Consider the following 16,029-nt stretch of genomic DNA (forward strand, 5'->3'; position numbering starts at 1 on the left):
CTTTCTTTCTTTCTTTCTTTCTTTCTTTCTTTCTTTCTTTCTTTCTTATTCTTTCTTTCTCTCCTTCTCCCTCCCACCTGCCTCTCTGTCTCTGTCACACACACACACACACACACACACACACACACACATGCACATGCACACGCACACGCACACGCAGATGGACCCATAGGAACATAACCACATATACTAGTGTCACAGCCATAGGGGAACAGAATTTTTTTGGCAGGGTAGGGGAGGAGAGGAGATGGGGAGGTCTTAAAGTTTGCTTTTATCTTAGGTTCTACCCTGCATGCCTAATTCCATTCAACTTTTTAGCATTTAAGTTTCAATTGGTCTCATTACCCTGAGAAACCTAGGGAGAGAACTGTGCAGCTGGGCAGGAATTCAGATTAGAGATATGATACAATAAGGAAACAGTCCCACCCTAAAATCAACAAGGAAAGAAAAGCTCATTAAGATTTCCCTTCTCATGAAGCAAGTAGTTTTCTCATACATATTCACCAATTCCAAAGTGTGATGGAGAGGAATGTTAATACTCTGAAGTTAAGAAGGCTCCAGCAGGTTAATTCAGTTATCTTAATACAACTTCACTTTTCCAAAACCATCTGTTGGATCTGGAGAAGGGAAAGCATCAGGGCAATGAGTTCAGCTTATTCTGGCTCCTTGGAAAGGATCAGCTTTGAGTAGGAGAAGGATCTCCCTTTACAGAGAAGTTCTAGAGAACCTCAGGCCAATGATCACAGAATGTGCAAGCTGGAAAGAACCTCAGGTTCCATCTGGTCCAAATCACACTCAAGGAAATCCCCACTTTCACACCCCACGCAAGTGGTTGTCCAGCTTCTTCTTGAAGATTTGCATAGCATCTAGAACAGTGATTCCCAAAGTGGGCGCCACCACCCCCTGGTGGGTGCTGCAGTGATCCAGGAAGGCAGTGATGGCCACACTTTTTTTGTATTACATTCTATTCTGAGTTCAATAAATAGTTTCATAATTTCCAGGGGGCGCTAAATAATATTTTTTTCTGGAAAGGGGGCAGTAGGCCAAAAAAGTTTGGGCAGCACTGATCTAGGGAAACCCACTACATCTCTAGCTGGGTGACGCTGGGCAAGCCAATTAACTCTGTTTGTCTCAGTTTCCTCATCTAGGAAATGAATTGGAAAAGGAAATGGCAAGCCATGCCAGTATCTTTGCCAAGAAAATCCCAAATGGGGTCATGCTGTGTCAGACTCAACTGAAAAATGACTGAACAACAATAACAATCACCTCTCTAGGCAACTCATTCTACTTTGGGATAGCTTTAAATATTAAAAAGTTTCTTCTGCTATCAAGTCTAAATTTGATTCATTGCAACTTTGACCCATTGTTCTTGGTTCTGCCTCTGGGGCCAAACAGAACATATCAAACCCTTCCTCCAAATGGCAGCCCTTCAAATACTCAAAGATATCTATCATTTGTCTCTGGAACTTCCTCTTCTCCAGGTCAATCATGCTAATTTCCTTCCATCCTCATGACACAAACACAGGGTTCTTCACCATCTTCACCATCTTCCACTGGATACTCTGAAACCTCTCAAAGTCCTTTTAAAACCATGGTGTCCACAGTGTGGTAGTTTAGTCATTTTCTGTTGTGTCTGATTCTCTGTGACCCCAATTTGGGGTTTTCTTGGCAAAGATACTGGAGTGGTTTGCTTTTTCTTCTCCAGCCCATTTTACAGATATGGAGACTGAGACAAACAGGGTTAACTGATTTGCCTAGGGTCACAGTTAGTAAGTGTCTAAGGCTGGATTTGAACTCATTCCTCCCATCTCTTGGTCTGGCTATCAACCCACTGAGCCACCTCACTGCCCCACCCCTATTACTCTTAATGAAGTCCATTAGTTGGTACAACTTTTGAGTTTTAGGTGTAGCTTGCATTTATAAAGTGTTCTAAGGTTTAGAAAAATATTTTTCCTCCCATAACAACCCTATGAAGTTGGTAGTGGGAGCATTTATATTTCTATCTTACAGATGAGATAGTGTAATGGGATAGAGTGTTGGATTTCATCAGAAGACTTGAATTCAATCTTGTCTCAATTACTTTCTTAGCCGTGTGACCCCGGGACTTAACCATTTTCAGCCTCAGTTTTCCCATCTGTCAAATTGGGTCAATAATAACACCTACCTGCTAGCACTGTTGTGAGAATCAAAGGAAATAACATGTAGAATGCTTTGTAAACCTTGACATTCATTACAAATACAAGCTATTTATAATGACTATTCTGAGGAACCACCAGTGAAATATTATTTGATATTCAAAGCCCTTCCCAACGTAGCCTCCTCCTACTTTTCCAGTTTTCTTATGCCTTATTCCCCAATATGTACTGTTTGATTCAGTGATGCTTTTCTCCTGACTGTTCCAGAAATCAGACACCAGACACTCCATCTCTCTGCTCTAGGCATTTTTTTTTTCTGGCTACTCCCATGCCTGAAATGCGCTCTCTCTCTTCTGCTCTAATTATTGACTTCCCTGGCATCCTTAAAGTCTCAAATAAAATCCTACCACATTCTGCAGGAAGCCTCCTTAACCCCTCTTAATTCTAGGTCCTTCCTTTTTAAATTATTTCCTACTTATCTTCCATAAAGCTTGCTTTGTAAATTTTTTTTTTGCACGTTAACTCCTCTATTAGATTGTAAGGTCCTCGAGGACAGGTACTGTCTTTGTCTCTTTTTGTAACTCCAGCACTTAATTCAGTGACTGGCACACAGTAGGTGCTTATAAATGTTTATTGATTGTTTGATCTGATTGAAGGTTTCCTTTGCTGCCTCATCATGGAATGGGAGTAAAGCTTCTAGCAGAGACAGAAGGCTGAGAGGTCTTTACATATTTTGAGTATGGGCCTGGTGATGGACTGTATTCTGAGGACCAGACCAGCTATGTCTAGAGAGTCTCATTACCAGAAGGGCCACAGAGAGGAGGGGGGCAAATTTTAGGTCACAGAAACTTTTTTTTTTAATCCCTTACCTTCTATCTGAAAATCAATACTAAGTATTGGTTCCAAGGAAGAAGAGAGGTAATGGTTAGGCAACTGGGGTCAAGTGACTTGCCCAGGGTTTACACAGCTAGGAAGTGTCTGAGGCTAGATTTTAATCTGAGACCTCCTGTCTCCAGGTCTGGCTCTCTATCCACTGTGCCACCTAGTTGCTCCCACAGCAACTCTTAAATATTGCTTAGAAAATTCTGATTCTTTATTGGTATAGAGCAGTGGTTCCCAAACTTTTTTGGCCTACCACCCCCTTTCCAGAAAAAAATATTACTTAGCCCCATGGAAAATAATTTAAAAAAAATTTTAATAGCAATTAATAGGAAAGATAAATGCACTTGTGGCCATCTCCGCCCTCCTGGATCACTGCAGCATCCACCAGGGGGCAGTGACGCCCACTTTGGGAATCACTGGTATAGAGGAAGGAGCCAAGGATGGAATAAAAGATGCCTGAAGTTCAGGCAAATTTGTCCATGTTTTCATGGCCATTGGCCAACCTGGCCCCAAAGCCTCAGGCCTGACTCCTAGTCTAGTGTCATATTCAGCTGAGAAGAAAAAAATAATGGGGGAAATTTGGATTTGAACTCAGGTGTCCTAGCCTTCCAGTTCAATCTCTTTTTACTACCCCTTAGGGATCACCTAGTCCCAAATTCCTTTATCTCTCATGCTCCTTTTCAGATGAGGAAAGAGAGGTATAACAACAGTGACTTGCCCCTGGGCACACAAGAAATCATAGCATCATAGGTTAGGAGGACATTTCAATGATAAGATTCTGTGGTTCTTCCTGTATCTCCTTCTCTGGGCAAAATAGCCCCATTATTTCTTATGTGACTTGGTTTCTAGATACTTCAGCCTTCTGGTTGCCCATTTCTGTATACGTTCTAGTTTGTTCAATGTCCCTCTTTAAATGTAGCCTCAAGGATTAAAGGTACTCGAGATGCACTGACTGTGATATAGCACAGTTAGATAATTAACTTTCTTTAAGCTGTACACTATACTCCTGCTAAAGCAGCCTAGGGTCATACTAACTTTTTTGACTACTATATCATATTGTTGGCCCATATTGAGCCCACTAAGATCTCCGGGTCCTTTTCCAAAGAACCGTTGGGAGATCTCCCCTAACTTATGGCACTTATTTTTGGAACTCAGGTACAGGGTTTTATATTTATCTCCATTCAGTTTAATTTGATTACTTTTGGCCCATCATTCTAGCGGATTGCAATTCCTTTAAATATTGATTCTGTTATTGAATGGATTATTTTTGTGTCATCTACAAATCTGACATATGTGTCTGCTATGTTTTCATCCGAGTGATTAATAAAAATGTTGACAGGACAGTACCAAGTATAAAACCCTATGGTGTATCATAACCAATCTCGTCCTATGTTGGAGGGATCCATCAATCAGCTTTTTTTGGATATGAATCCACCCAATAGACTAATGTTCAGCACAAACCACAAGGACAGCATGAGAACTTCTGTCAAATGCCCTCCTGAAATCAAGAATCACTGTCTATGGCTTTCTCTTACTCTATTAGTCTGAAAGACCAAGCAGAAGAGTATTGTTCAGATTTGAAGTGATGAGGGCTTGTAGACTGGTTGATTGTTGTCCTTCATACTCATGGAGGACCAAACTGACATCATTGGTGATGCCTCTTGACTAGCACATGAATTGGATTTAAGTGAGGCAGAGTTGCACAGAGTTGTTAGCTTCACTCTCTCTTCTGGAGTCATCCAAGTCCAATGGCAAGTCAAAAGTCAGGATGAACAGTGATAGATTGGGATGCAGTGGATGACCTTGGTTTCTTCAATGTATAATCAAGCTCTAAGGTCTCCACTCTTCTAGTCTAGGCGATATTCTTTTCTCTTTTTCTCCCTCTCTCTCTCTCTGTCTCTGTCTCTGTCTGTCTGTCTCTGTCTCTGTCTGTCTCTGCTCTCTGCCTGTCTGTCTCTGCGCTCCCTCTCTCCCTCTCTCTCTCTCTCTCTCTCTCTCTCACCTTCCATCTTAGAATCAGTACTGTGTATTGGTTCCAAGTCAGAAGAATGGTTGGGCTAGGCAATGGAGATTAAGTGACTTGCCCAGGGTCACACAGCTAGGAAGCATCTGAGGTCAAATCTGAATCCAGGACCTCTTCTCTCTAGACCTGCCTCTTAATCCCCTGAGCCACTTAGTGGTCCCCTAGTCTAGGCAATATTCCAGTGTAGTTCTGATTTGATCAGTGCTGTACTTCCTATAGTAGTATATATGTATCTACATACACACTCATATATACATATCTATGCATAGATACGCATGCATAGAGACAGCAACCCATCCTCATTCTGTTTAACTCTTGCCTATCTCTATCATTAATCTTCCATGGTGGGGGTGGGGTCTACTCACCATGGGGGGCCTTCCTCTAAGACTCTTGATATTACATGCAGCCTCTCCATCCATTTCCTCATTACATGATTGCTTCACCTCCTTTTCCCATCACACATCTCTCATGATATTTTTATTTTTTTAAACCCTTACCAGTACTGTGTATTGGTCCCAAGGCAGAAGAGTAGTAAGGGCTAGGCAATGGGGGTTAAGTGACTTGTCCAGGGACACACAGCTGGGAAGTGTCTGAATCCAGATTTGAACCCAGGACCTCCCATCTCTAGGCCTGGCTCTCAATCCACTGAGCTACCCAGCTGTCCCCTCTCATGATATTTTTAATATTACATTTCTGGAAATAGTAGCTTATTTACACCTACCATACATCTGCCTATTACTTTTTGGGTAACCCCCGGTTTTGATTCTTAGAAGACTGTGGCATTCCATGATTTCCTTCCATATTGGTATTAAAAATGGATTTTTGTTTTAGGGACATGAACAGCCTATTCGAAATCCCTCAATCTGGAGGCGATGCTGGGTTCTCAAACTTTATACTAGTGAAGCCCAAGCTCTGACAGGTTAGATAATGTTGGAAAGGATTTGAGTATGGTCTATGGGATGAGCAATAGATTGTGTGTCTTGAGGATCATCTTAGTTAAGTATGGGGAGGTCATCACCAGTAGACTAGCTACTAGGTGATGAATTCTTTGGCCATGGCAGCTCATGAAACCAGCCAAAAATCAATGAGGATAGTTGGTTGCAACTTATTCACAATAAACCCACATTAACTTCTTTTTTTCCCCACAAACCTTTACCTTCTGTCTTAGAATTGATACTAAGTATTATTCCAAAGCAGAAGAATGGTAAGGGCTAGGCTATGGGGGGTCAAATGACTTGCTCAGGGTCACACAGGTAGGGAAGTGTCTGAGGCCAGATTTATACCTAGGACTTCTCATCTCTAGGCCTGGCTCTCAATCTACTGAGCCACCCGGCTGTCCCCACATTAACTTCTTTTTTTAAACCATTACTTTCCATCTTAGAATCAACACTATGCATTAGAAGAGTAGTAAGGGTTAGGCAATGGGGGTTAAGTGACTTGTTCAGAGTCATGCTGTTAGGAAGTGTCTAAGGTCAGATTTGAACTCAAGACCTCCTATTTACATTAACTTCTAATGATTACCTCTTTATTTTTTAATTGCTTATAGACCGTCTACTTAATAATCCATTCTAGAATTTTCAATATGGATCAATGTCAACTATAGTTTTTAGTAATACATCTTTTGAAAATTGGGGTATTTCAATGATCAACTGTGAAAGACTTGGCTACTCTCGGCAATATAATTATCCAGAACAATTCTGAAGGACTTATGATAAAGAATGCTCTCCACCTCCAGAAAGAATTGTTGGATTTGGAAGGCAGATCACCGCATATGATTTTTCATATTAGTTTATTTATGGTTTTATTTTGGGGTTGTGTTTTGTATGAGTATTGTCTTCCAACAATGACCAATATGGAAGTATGTTTTGCATGATAATACAAGTATAACCCAGATCAAATTGCTTTCCATCTCTGAGAGAGAAAAGAGACGGGGGAGAGGGAGACAATCTAGATCTTATAATTTCAAAAAACGTATGTTGAAAACTGGGAAAATAAAATATCTTTGAATAAAAAGATAAACTAACAACAACAACAAAAGAAAATTGGGTTATTTGCCTGCCTTTTGGCCCCTCTCCTTTTCTCCTCAAGATGCCTGTAAAACCTACTTAAAGTTTCTAATGATTACAACTGTACCTTTATCACAACTGTTGTTGTTTAGTCATTTTCAGTTGTTTGACTCTTTGTGACCCCATTTGAGGTTTTATTAGCAAAGATACTGCTGTAGTTCACCTTTTCTTTCTCCAGATCATTTCCCAGATGAGGAAACTGAGGCAAACAGGATCAAGTGACTTTCCCAGGCTCACTTGCCCAATGTCTGAGGTCATATTTGAACTCAGTTCTTCCTGACTCCATTCCCAGCACTGACTTGAATTCACACAATGACTAAGTATTTGCTAAACTTCTCCACTTTAACTGCCTCTCAGTGATGTTTGTTCTCTCTTTTCCAGCTGGAAGATTATTCTTCTTGATGGAGAAGGGAGAAGTAAGATAGCAGCTGAGCCTGCATCCATCTTTTACATTATAGGCAAAATGCTTTCTCATCTCTTACCTCATTTGATCCTGACCACTTCTCTGTGAAGTAAGCAAGGATGGTATTCTTAGTCACATTTTAAGATGAAGAAACTGAGGCTCAGAGACGCTAAAGGATTTTTCCAAGGTCTTGTAGAAATCATAGAGGCAAGAGTAGAACCCAGGTGTTCTAACACCAAATCCAGTATTCTCTCCATTGTACTGCATTGCCTCCCGTAGAAGCTTCTGTCTTTTTTGTCAAATGGTAATGCTATATGAGCTTTTTCAAGTGGTATCTTAGCTATTCTTTAGCTATCTTTTAAAGAATTGGAATACAGCTTTAAAAAGTCCTATATGTTGTCCTTAGCGTTTTCTACAAGTCTCATTCCAGCCCAGTCTTTGCTTTCTTACCTGTTCTTTCCTATTCATCCTTCGTTCTGTGCCCCTCCTTGCATCTTTTGTACATATCCTTTTAAAATCAGAGTTCCTTGGAGAGTTCTCTTTGCTACATTGCTTTTTGTTGCTGCTTCCTCTTTTTCTTTCTTGCTGGGATTATTTATGATTGGATATCCAGAATTTCATTTCTTAGGTCCCCATTCCTCTTGAGCTGTCTTCGGTTTCCAGAGCTTTAAGATCATACCTATCTTTTCTGTCCGTGTTGCTGTTTTTTGAATCAGTTTTCCTCCAGTCTATGGAGTGACTATAAATAGTCCCTTTCTTTGTTTTTTATCAACACACACACACACACACACACACACACACACACACACACCTTGGAATCAGTTATCAGGAGTGATAGACATACTTATGACAGACATACTCAGGTTTTACATTATTGAGATTTAGTTCAGAACTCTCATGCTTTCTCAAGATAGTTTTACAAGTCTCAATTGAATTGGACAATCTCTAATAGGAGGCCCAGGTCATCATTTAGATAGTCCTGGGAATGAAATTCCTGCTCCTCATCTCTCATAGTATAGCATAGACTTTTCTGGAAGCCCCCTCTCCTTTCCTTATCTTGTCCCCGCCTCCCACCATTTTCTTCCCTCTTTCCATTCTCTTCCATTCTCTCTTTCCTGACTTGCTAGCATTTCCTCCTCTTCTCCCTGCTTGTCTTTCTGAAAATCATGCCTTCACCAAGACACAGAGCAGATGTGTCTAGATGACAGCTCGACATCAATTTAGCAAGCTGTAAAAGAAGCAGGAATTAAACAGAAGACTTGAGGAGGGGGTCAGGCCAACAGCATAGGGGTACTAAGTCTGGCTGAGCCTCTCCTATAGTGAGTATACTGTGTGAGTACTTGGAACTCCTTGTTTGGTTCTTCTGCTCAAGGGTCCTCTATGAGACCACTAGGCAGGAATAAGTCCCAGTGCATGAAGGTTGATGCCATTGCTAAGGGCTCTTAGGACAATGTCCACTTGTCCATGCTTCAGTCTGCCATAGGAATCTTGAAACACAAGGGACAGGACTGGGAGGGGGGCAGGAATTACGAGCATTATCAAGCTTATTAAGTCCTAACTAGGAGATAGTGAGATTCACAGTCTCATCAGTACTGGGCAGGAAGAGCATAGAAGTGATGACAAAAGTACTCCTTCCTTCAAGGGACTCATCAGGGGACAGAACCACCCTCTACTCCTACCCCCTTTTGAGCTCAGGGAGAAGGAACAATTAAAAACAAATATCTCCAGTCTCAGCGCCCACTCTGCTCCCTGTCTCTCTCATTAATGAAAATCTGCACTCACTAAGGGCTCTTAGGGGACTCACTACCCACCTCACTCACTTCCTGCTCTGAAGTAGCTCCGGGAAGGGTGCTCCAAAAGAGCATTCTGGGGCTTCCTGACACTTAGCAGCTCTGTCTAATGGCAATGCAGTGGAATGCTTGGAATCACTGAACATCAGTTGGAATGGGACCTTACAGATCCTCTCATCCTGCTCTCTCATTTTGCAAGTAGAGAAACTGAGGTCCATAAGATGAAAAGAATTTGAGCTCATATACCTCGCTGATATCTCTTTGGGGACTGGAGTATAGATAATCAGATTCCTTCTGCCTTTGTTCACTTCGTTCAACTTCATGTTGCCAGGGGGAGCTGATTGATTCTTCTTCTCCCTCTCCCCGTTAATGCAATGATCTTCCCTCTTCATTTGCAGTTGATTCCATCATATCCTGCCAATGTTTGTATGTTGCTGCTTAACTTTTTTTTCCACACATATATTTTATCTTCTAACTGGATGATAAGAAAGATCCCCACAATATATTTCTTTTTTATCTTCCATGAAAGCAGTCTACACTAGATGCCTTCACTTTTTTTTTTCTAACCCTTACCTTCCATCTTGGAGTCAATACTGTGTATTGGCTCCAAGGCAGAAGAGTGGTAAGGGTAGGCAATGGGGGTCAAGTGACTTGCCCAGGGTCACACAGCTGGGAAGTGTCTGAGGTCAGATTTGAACCTAGGACCTCCTGTCTTTAGGTCTGGCTCTCAATCCACTGAGCTACCCAGCTGCCCCCCTTTCACTTTTTTTTTTAACCCTTACTTTATGTTTTAGTAACAACCTAAGACAGAAAGGCAAAGGCTAGGCAAATGGGGTTAAGTGAATTGTCCAAGGTCACAAAACTAGTAAGTGTCTGAGGTCAGATCTGAACCTAGGACCTCTCATCTCCAATCCTGGTGTTCTATCCATTGTGCCACCTCGATGACCCTGATGCCTTCGCTTCTGCAATATCTACTCTTTCCCTGCATTTTGGCTTCTGTACTTATCACTTAACTGAAACTGCTCTCCTGAAGGTCATCAATCATTTGTTAATTGAAAGGCAATGCAATATAGTGAATAAATTGCTGACCTTGGGATCAGTGAGACCTAGGTTCAAATCCTGTCTCTGACATTTATCAGGGAAAAGTCAATTAATCCTTGTTTCCTCCTTTGTAAAATGAAGGCATTGAGTTACATGGCACCTAAGGTCCTTTCCAGCTTTAAAGCTTTGATCTATGATCTAATCTCCATTTCTACCATCATTTTCTCAGTCCTCATCCTTCTTGATATGTTGCTAGCATCTGACACTGCTGATTACCCAGTTCTTGAAATACTCTGCTCTCCTGGCTTTTATAACATTTGTGCTACGTTGGTTAATCTACTTACCTGACATCTCTTGTTCTGTCTCCTTCCCTGGCCCCTAAAGTTTGGTGTTTCTCAAGCTTCTGTTCTTAGGGCACTTCTCTATTTAATACTCTCTCTTTTGGCAATTTCACTCACTCTCCTGGGCTCATCTATCACTTCTATGTAGATGAAATGCTAATTTTTATCTCCAGCCTTGACCTGTCTCCTGAGTTTCTGACCTGAATTTAAAACCATCCATTAGACATCCATCATCCCTTCCAAATCTTATCAATAGTTCAGACTCACCACATCTAACCAAACCCATCACCTTCTCTCTGGAAATCAGCTATGTCTCCTGCCTTTTCTATTTCTCCAAAAAAGAAATTACTGTTGTCCTTTGTTTTCACATCATCTCCGTTTCCAATATATCCTTTCCTCTCTCCTTCTAGACAGCTATCCTTATAACAAAGAATAAGAGAGAGAAAACAAGAACAGAGGAGCAGCCCTACCCAATGCATCAACCAAGCATAACATAGAGCATCTCACAACCTCTATTCTGCTACCTCTGCACTGGAGGGAGAGAGGTCCAATCTTACAGCTCTCTTTTGAGATATGTGGCCGGGCACACAGTAGGTTAGTAATAAATGCTTATGGAGTGGGAATGACTGATTGTCATTTCAAAGACACTGACCCAAAGGCATGTACCTCTCTAATCGCTGAATTTCAAGCATGTGAAAGACAAGTGGGAGGAGGTGGTTTCTGAAGCCAGAGGCCATCTCTGGTTCTTTTTTTTTTTTTTTTAAACTCTTACCTTCCACCTTAGAATCAATACTATGTATTGGTTCCAAGGCAGAAGAATGGTAAGGGTTAGGCAATGGGAGTTAAGGGACTTGCCCAGGGTCATACAACTAGGAAGTGGCTGAGGCCAGATTTGAACCTTGGACTTCTCATCTCTAGGTCTGGCTCTCAAACTAGTGGACCACCCAGCTGCTCCCCATCTCTGATACTTTTGACTTGTATGTTGATGGTTGTTTCCTTAAGGGACCAGACCTGGAGTATCAAAACTCTCAGGGGCACTGTTTTTGGTCAAGAATGAATGATTAATCAATCCATCAATGAATATTTATCAAGTGCCAGGCACTGTGCTAAGTGCTGGGATGCAAAAAGACAAAGGACAGTCTCTGCCTTCAAAGTAGCTCACAACCTAATGCAGCCAGAATTTTGTAGCTACGAGTGTCATCTTTTTCTTCCTTCCAACTCCTCTTGTTTTGACCTGATCAGAAGACATTTAAAAAAGGCCAATATTTCTACCGTGCTTTAAGAATTGCAAAGTATTTTACATAATCTCATTTGATCTGCACAACAATCTTTTGAGGTAAGTGTTATTATTATTCCCATTTTATAGATAAAGAAATAGGATAAGAGAGGTTACTTGAATTATCTTGGGTCATATGGTTAATCATATATGAGCCAGATATTTTCTGATTCCAAGACCAGTTTTGAAGCTATTATGTTATCTAGCTGGGCAAGAATGTAAAAGAGGAAGAATTTGCCTTTGATTCCCCTTATTTTCTTTATTAAAACCTCTTCTAGTTCCACTGGAATCTCATTACTAGATCTTTCTCTTAGTTTAGTTTTCAACTAATTCACACAGTGGTATTAGCTGATTACTTTTCACAAAAAGTGGCCCAAAGTGTGATTAATGGTGGCATAATTCAGGCATTAAAGGAGGAGGAATTTTGAAGTAAGGACTCTTCCCTGGTATTTCTCACACTGTACTGTGCTGATGATGGCTGTGTATCTGTGGGACAGATGCTTGACAACCAATACTTTTGTTTGCACCACTTTCAGACATTAATGATGACATCATTTAGTCTCTGTCTTATAAGATTTATCTCTTTTCTCTAGCTCTCCTCCGGTCTCGATCTGATGAGATCAGCAGGAGCATGAGGGGGCTCCTGAAACAACGCCGCCCCAACCTACCTCACTCTGTGGAGGGATTTCAGTGTTGCCCTCTTTCACAGGTATTAAGGGCATTCCCTCCATCTTTCCACCAACTTGATGCCAATTAATCCAGGGAGAACAAACTGAACCATCCTTTATTCTGGCAGAGGAGAAAAGATAAAAGGAAAGAAGAGCTGTTCCAAAAATTTATTAATATTCCTCCATCTTTAGTCCACAGCTGTTCTAGATCTCATCAATCCCAGTATGAGCCTCTGCATCTGTAAATAGGTCAGCTTGACCTGCCAGGTATTTGAACATTGACCCCTTGGGATCCATGTTTGAAAGAGTGCTTAAAGATCTCAGCAAATCTGTAAACTCCTGGCTAGGAGTGTTCCACACCCTCCAGATGAACTTTAGGCGTACATATAACCACTTAGGGTGAAGCAAACTTCTCAAAGCCAGCCTAACGGGTTCTTATGATACCAAATCATTGAATGAAGTCTGCAGGGACTCAGGCCCCTGTTATTTTCTCCCTTCCATGGAGAGATACAAAATGAGGTAATATGATGTAATTGAAATAGTAGAAGACCTAGGCTTTTTCTTTTTTAAATCTCTCTGCAGATACTTACTAGGGAAAGCATGCAAAATGGTGCAGTGAATAGAGCACTGGACTTGGAATCAGGAAGACTCATCTTCATGGGTTCAAATCTAGCCTCAGACACCTACTAGCTGTGGGACCCTAGGCAAATCACTTGACCCTATTTTCCTTAATTCTTCATCTCTTAAATGAGCTGGAGAAGGAAGTGGCAAAGCACTTCAGTATCTCTGCCAGGAAAACTTCCCCAAAATGGAACTGAACTGAAATGACTGAACAACAAATCAGACACTTACTACGTGTGTAACCTTGGGAAAGTCATTTCATATCAACAAGCCTAATTTCCCCATCTGAAAAACGAATGGGTTGGACTCAGTGAGCTTGAAGTTTCCTATGTCCTCATGATCTAGATTTGATTTTTGACCCTGACATTTTCTGGCTATGTGAATCACTTAACTACACTCAGGTTCCACATCTTTAAAATGGGGATCGTATACTCCTCCACTAAAGCATCATTCTTCAACGTGGGGTCAAGGTGTCCTTGAGTTCTGTAAGGCTCTTCCAGCAAGAACATGGGCTCTGGCAGATCTCCCTAAGCTGGAAAGATGTTTATTATTATCCCAGTGAACGATTTATGTGATTGTCATCTGACGACCAGCCAAGCTAAGTTCAGAAAGGCTCATCACTGGAAGGCTTGGCGAGTCAACAAACATTTAGTGTGTCGAGGATACAAAAATAAGCAAAAGATAGTCCTCGCTCTCCAGGAGTTCCTAACTTAATCGGGGAGACAATATGCAAACAAATACACAGAAACAAGCTATATATAGGATAAAAAAGAAAGGATTTCAAGAGGGAAGGTGCTAGAATTAAGAGGGGTTGGAAAAGGCTTCCTTTAGAAGATGGGATTAGGGTTAGGTATACAGCTTACTGAATTGCCAGGACCACAGCAACTCAACAGGGTTTTTTGTGTCTTTAAACCAGTGGTTCCCAAACTTTTTTGGCCTACCACCCCCTTTCCAGAAAAAATATTACTTAGCCCCCTGTCACATACTATCACAGCCCCCTTACAGTTAATATTCACCGCCCCCAAATGCACCTGTGGCCATCACAGCTCTCCTGGATCGCTGCAGCACCCACCAGGGGGCGTTGGCGCCCACTTAGGGAATCACTGCTTTAAGCTGAAACTGGATAACCCCTTGTTTGGATGTCCTAGAAAGGATTTTTGCTTTGTTTATGAGTTGAACAAGAAGGTCCCTGAGCTCCCCTCCAACTCTGAGATCCTATGATTCCAAAGGTGACTGATATCTTTAAAACACAGGGCAGGGGGGCAGCTGGGTAGCTCAGTGGAGTGAGAGTCAGGCCTAGAGACAAGAGGTCCTAGGTTCAAACCCGGCCTCAGCCACTTCCCAGCTGTGTGACCCTGGGCACAAGTCACTTGACCCCCATTGCCCACCCTTGCCAATCTTCCACCTATGAGACAATACACTGAAGTACAAGGGTAAAAAAAAAACAAAAAAAAAACAAAACACATGGCAGTGGTGGTGGTGGTGGTGGTAGTGGGAGGGGGAAGGGGGGGGGACTGGCAGCTAAGCTGAAAGGGGCCTCAAATATTTACTGGGATCAGCTAGTGTCTGTATTCCTGGTACCTCCTTTCTACAGGAACTTTGGACTCCACCCCTTGAACCACTCTCTTGGGCTTCATTGGCGAGCTTTTAGCTGACCTCGCCTGGAATTAGGACTCCTCACTCCAGTTATCTCTACATCATGCTGTCCTTCTGGCTTCTCCTGGTCTCCTTTCCAGTTCCCTTTTGTGTATTGTTTTTCTCCTTTAGAATGTGAGCTCTTTAAGGGCAGTTAATTTTTCAATTTGTATTTGTATCCCCATTGTTTAGCACATACAAAGTGCTTAATAAATGTTTTATCATTTATCAATTTAGAAAGGAAAAATAGAACAAAACAAATGCCAGAATTTGATGGGATGTTCATGAAGGGACAAAAACTTTGGAAGCTGAAGAAAAAGTGAGTCAATTTTTTACTTTGGTGTGAGGCAGTCATGCCCGAGTCCATCTCCAGGGGATGATGGTGACTAGAGATGTGGCAAAATCAAGCATAGATGCCATTAGAGCAAGAGGGCAGTACATCACAGCAGGGTAATATCCACCTAAATGACAGGCTAGAGAATGTCACCAACGAGGTTAGAAGGCAGGAGAGGCAAGTTATTCTTTCAAAGGTCTGCCAGTCACCTGTGGTTAAATTATAGGTATCTTAAGAGATTTCTGGGCTTCATAAACCTGTCCATTTTATTTTTTAAGGTCCTTTCTCCAGGTGACTAGTAGAATCCTTTTTTGAACAACCTAACCTTTGTCTTGGAGGAGAAAGGCTTGAATGTGCACCTAGGTTAGGAGACATGGGAAAATGACATTGTTTGGTGGAAGCAATACCTAATACCTCCTGCTCCCCATTGAAGTTAGACTAGTTTTTCCTCAAAAGTATTAAAACCATCCCAGATATTTGACTGGATCACGAAACTAAAGGCTCTGGCCACTGACATCACATATAAGCTTGCTCTCTTATCAGACCACCCTGGAAAACTTAGAGGCAGGGTATCTATGTTCAGTTGAATCAACCTGTGGTGTCTTTCTTGCAGATCCTTTCTTTTCCTCTCTTCCTTCTCCCCTCCATGCAGATCCTTTCTTCTCCTCTCTTCCCTCCCTCCCTCCCTTCCTATCTCCTTCCTTCTTTTATCTCTCCTTCCATCCTTCCTTTCTTCTTCCCTTCCTTCCTCCCTCTCTCCCTTCCTTCCTCTCTTCCTTTTTCCTCCCTCCTTTCCTCCTCCCTCCCTCCCTTC

At 41.8% G+C, this 16,029-nt stretch overlaps 1 protein-coding gene across 2 annotated transcripts in view; it reads right to left on the reverse strand.

Annotated features, from left to right (window-relative positions):
* KCND3 (potassium voltage-gated channel subfamily D member 3) overlaps positions 1–16,029 on the reverse strand; it is a 329,902-nt gene that overhangs the window by 96,079 nt on the left and 217,794 nt on the right. For both annotated transcript variants that reach the window (XM_044672326.1, XM_044672325.1), the window contains exon 7: positions 10,288–10,321. In XM_044672326.1, the coding sequence (XP_044528261.1) occupies positions 10,288–10,321 (34 nt within the window). The remainder of the gene's footprint in view (positions 1–10,287; positions 10,322–16,029) is intronic.

This window comes from Gracilinanus agilis, chromosome 4, assembly GCF_016433145.1.
Source record: "Gracilinanus agilis isolate LMUSP501 chromosome 4, AgileGrace, whole genome shotgun sequence".
Classification (NCBI taxonomy): Eukaryota; Metazoa; Chordata; class Mammalia; order Didelphimorphia; family Didelphidae; genus Gracilinanus; species Gracilinanus agilis.